Source organism: Notolabrus celidotus, chromosome 8 (assembly GCF_009762535.1).
Source record: "Notolabrus celidotus isolate fNotCel1 chromosome 8, fNotCel1.pri, whole genome shotgun sequence".
Classification (NCBI taxonomy): Eukaryota; Metazoa; Chordata; class Actinopteri; order Labriformes; family Labridae; genus Notolabrus; species Notolabrus celidotus.
The window spans coordinates 17315834-17319812 of NC_048279.1; the positions used below are offsets into that span (position 1 = coordinate 17315834).

Genomic DNA, 3979 nt, shown 5'->3' on the forward strand with positions numbered 1-3979 from the left:
GTTTGTCCTTCAATTAAAAAAACCCTTCATGGAATATATAGACGAAGATGTGCTTTTTTGTGTGTAAATTATGGGATAGGAATGTGTGGATCGGAGTGACTTGTGCAAAATGTCATAACAGAAATCATATCGAAACATTTGTGATGCTACTTTCACTTTCAGGAAGTAGAGATCTATCAGTAAAATACTTCCTTTCAAAGACAGTGAAAGCAAGATGTGGAAGATGTGGACGACAAAGTCTGTTGTTTGTTCGTTCAGTCCAAAATAATCGTTTCCAAAGTTCTTTCCAGAAGAGAAAAGTCTTAAATCTAAAATTAAAAAAACACAACATTTTGGCACCTTTTTGGCTGACTTCAGTCCAAACATGTGAGCCAAAAAATGAGGACTCGTTGCATATTTTCTGAGTTTTTTCTTTTGGTCAAGTAACTGGTGCAGAAAGCTTTCTATTTCCTTAAACTGTTGGGATGAGATGCAATAAAAGAGAGGGAATGTGTAATTGCATCTTCCATCAAATGGCTGAATAACAAGACGAGCTCATCTGTAATAAGAAGAATTATGTGCAATTTCTCAGAGCCCCCTCAGGCTCTACAGACACACACAGACACACAGACACAACAAGCGTGCTTCTTCCTGCGTTTACAGGGCTTGTTTTTTGAGGTCAGTATTATTTTTCTGTTTTAATGCAGCAGGTAGACCCTGAAGGGAAAGTCTAGAGACCACTGATACATGTTGACAGTCACCCTTAAGATAATCTTCACTGTTTTTAACACTCACTTTGGGAGTAAGACCATGACAGGAGAGGGAGTGAAGGAAGAAGGAATCACGATAGGCTCTTCGAATCCTCCTCCACATCCTCCTCCAAATCTACTTCTGTGTTTCGTCTCACTGCAGGATGTTCTCAGTGAGCCTCCAGACGACTCACTTTCAACGATAAACAGAGATGCAACACACATACACCAACTCTAATGCTGGCATCCATCAAACAGCTTTAGCTGGACTGAAAAATCCCCAAACTGACAGGCTTCCAGCAGATGCTATTTACTTTACAAATAGATTTTTAAAATCCAAAATTAGTGAGGTGCATCTGGTGAGCAGAGCAGCAGTCTGCTCGGCTTTACAGCTTTATTTCAATGACCCTTGACTGGCCATGTGTGCATGCATGTGTGTGTGTGTGCATGTGCGTGTGTTTATGTGTGAGCCTGAGTGTGTGTGAGTGTGTGTGCATGTGAGAGCCTGAGTGTGTGTCTTTTGTATCCCTCCTAACTTGTAAATATCCTCTGGCTGCATACTTGTTACATAACTAGACCTCCAAAGTGATTCAAGCCTCTTCTCAGCAACAGGTATTATTACTGTCCCCTCCATGTGCCAGCACACAACAGTTCCAGATAACAGTGCATGAATAATGGAACAGAGTGAGGCTGCACAAAAGCACATCCAGCGCTCCATCAGAGATGTGGACATAAAAAATGTAACACCAAACCCTTCAAATTTAATCTGTCAATCAGCATCGCCTGAAAACCTTTCCACTTTGAACAAGAGGCTTGCTAATTGGTGTCCCATAAAGTTCAGAGAAACCTCCTGCTGTGCCTTTTCTCCTCCTTATATGTGACTCTTGGTCCTGTCACGTTGATATTTCTGTATTTCTGCAAATTCAATCCTGTATATGCATTTAATTCCCACCTGCAAAGACATGTAAAGCTGAGAAAAGTAAATAATTCAGAGTAAGAAAACAACAAAGTTTCTCTCTCTCTCTCTCTCTCTCTCTCTCTCTCTCTCATAAGTTTAAGCTGGGATGGTCCTCTCGGAGTGATGTCACCTCACTTCCGTAGGCATGCATTCCCCCGCAAGAATCTCTTTTCAAAGCGCAAAAGCAGCTTTACGCACGGAGATGTGACAGCAGAGGGGAAGCTTTCCTCGTGGAACACTGGATTGTAATATTTGTTTTGACATTTATGAGACTCCGTTTGCCCGGCGGGACGATTTGTACCTCTCATGATGACTCCCTTTCTATTCAAGGAGATGCATTTCTACAGGTACTGTGTCTTATGTGAGCTTGACTTCAGTGGTGTTGATCAGGAGCGTTACGCACGACGTGCCTCCACGCGTTAGTGGAAAGCAGCTCAGAGCACCCAGTCTTAGCTGTTTTAGAAAAGAAGAGGGTGCGACACAACCAACATGATACGAAAGGACAAACAGGCGCCGGAATGGATTTAACCCTGTTAAATCTGTCGGTGGAAAACGTCTCCAACGATGAGAATACCACGGACGCACCGTTTGCCTTGCCACACACGGTTACAGCCACAGTGCTTATTATTGTGGTTGTTTCTGTGATCATTCTGGTAACAATAGTGGGTAACGTGTTGGTGATTGTAGCGGTGCTGACCAGCCGGGCTCTCCGTCCACCCCAGAACCTTTTCCTGGTCTCTCTTGCATCGGCGGACATCCTGGTGGCCACACTGGTCATCCCCTTCTCCCTTGCCAATGAAGTGATGGGACACTGGTACTTTGGGAGTACTTGGTGCGCGTTTTACCTGGCTTTGGATGTCTTGTTCTGCACCTCATCTATCGTGCACCTGTGCGCCATCAGCCTGGACCGTTACTGGTCAGTGACGAAGGCGGTCAGCTACAACCTGAAGCGTACACCAAAGCGCATCAAGTCCATGATCGCAATAGTGTGGATAATTTCTGCTGTCATCTCCTTCCCCCCTCTTCTTATGACCAAACATGACGAGCGGGAGTGCCTGCTGAACGATGAGACCTGGTACATTCTCTCCTCCTGCCTGGTGTCATTCTTTGCTCCGGGTCTCATTATGATTTTGGTTTACTGTAAAATATATAAGGTGGCCAAGCAGCGCTCGTCCACTGTGTTCGTGGCTAAAAACGGACTGGAGAGGCAGCCGTCCCAGTCAGAGACTTGTTTTGTCCGGAAACAGGACCGGTTCGAAATGGAGAGCCCAAGCAGCCAGAGCTCCGGCAGCAACCAACCTAAGCAAGGGGAGCTGGATGACATTGACCTGGAGGAGAGCTGCTGTGCGTCGGATACCAAACCCCGCAATAATCGCTTCACAAAGAGGAGAAAGGTGGAGGGGTCGGACTGCTGTCCTCCTCAGAACTGCCGCCTCTCTTGGGCTTCTGCCCGGGCGTTACAGCTTTACCCCGAGCAGCAGAAGAACCAGGTGCGGAGGCAACAGCTGGCCGCCGCCAACAAAACTAAAGTGGCCCAGATGCGGGAAAAACGTTTCACCTTCGTGCTAGCAGTGGTGATGGGGGTGTTTGTACTCTGCTGGTTCCCCTTTTTCTTCACTTACAGCCTGCATGCTATCTGCAGAGACAGTTGCTTCATCCCTGGCGCACTTTTTAACCTCTTCTTTTGGATAGGTTACTGTAACAGCTCTGTGAACCCGATTATATACACTATTTTCAACAGGGACTTCAGGAAAGCCTTTAAGAAAATCATTTGCAGGACTTCAAAACGCACATGAACACAGACAGGGGGACAGGGGTTCCTTGGATAAATATTCCGTTTGGCCTCATTTTCCCAGGAGTGCCGAGAAGGAAGAAATGAAAATATTAGAACTCTTAACTCAGCTCACTGTTTTCCCTAAAAAATGTTTTTTATGTATCAACTGTCAAACTTAAAAAACTCCAGTGTTGTGCACAAATACATCAAGAGTCTATGAATAAAATGTAAAGTTGAGCAAAAAAAGTGACAAATATTTGTACTGCTTTAGTGTTGCAGACACGGTAAGGTATAAAATTATTAAATCCATTAAAGAAGCTTGAATTTAATATATAGGTCAGTGTATAATACATCCTGCAGACCTGCCCCTTTGAACAAGAAATCCTTGGATTGTATCAATCTTTTATTCTGCAGCAAGAAGGAGGGAAAAGCTCCTTCAGAGAAAATTGAATGTAGCTGGATTCCTGCGGTGGAGGCTGCTTCAAAGTGGGTGTTTTGTGTTGGGATATAAAGGAGATT

General features: G+C 44.6%; 1 protein-coding gene across 1 annotated transcript; it reads left to right on the forward strand.

The window, feature by feature from the left end:
- The first annotated feature begins 1859 nt into the window (after positions 1-1859).
- On the forward strand, positions 1860-3700 carry adra2db (adrenergic, alpha-2D-, receptor b). Its single transcript, XM_034690400.1, has one exon. The coding sequence runs from the start codon at positions 2205-2207 to the stop codon at positions 3480-3482; it is 1278 nt and encodes a 425-aa protein (XP_034546291.1). The 5' UTR covers positions 1860-2204; the 3' UTR covers positions 3483-3700.
- Positions 3701-3979: the final 279 nt, after the last annotated feature.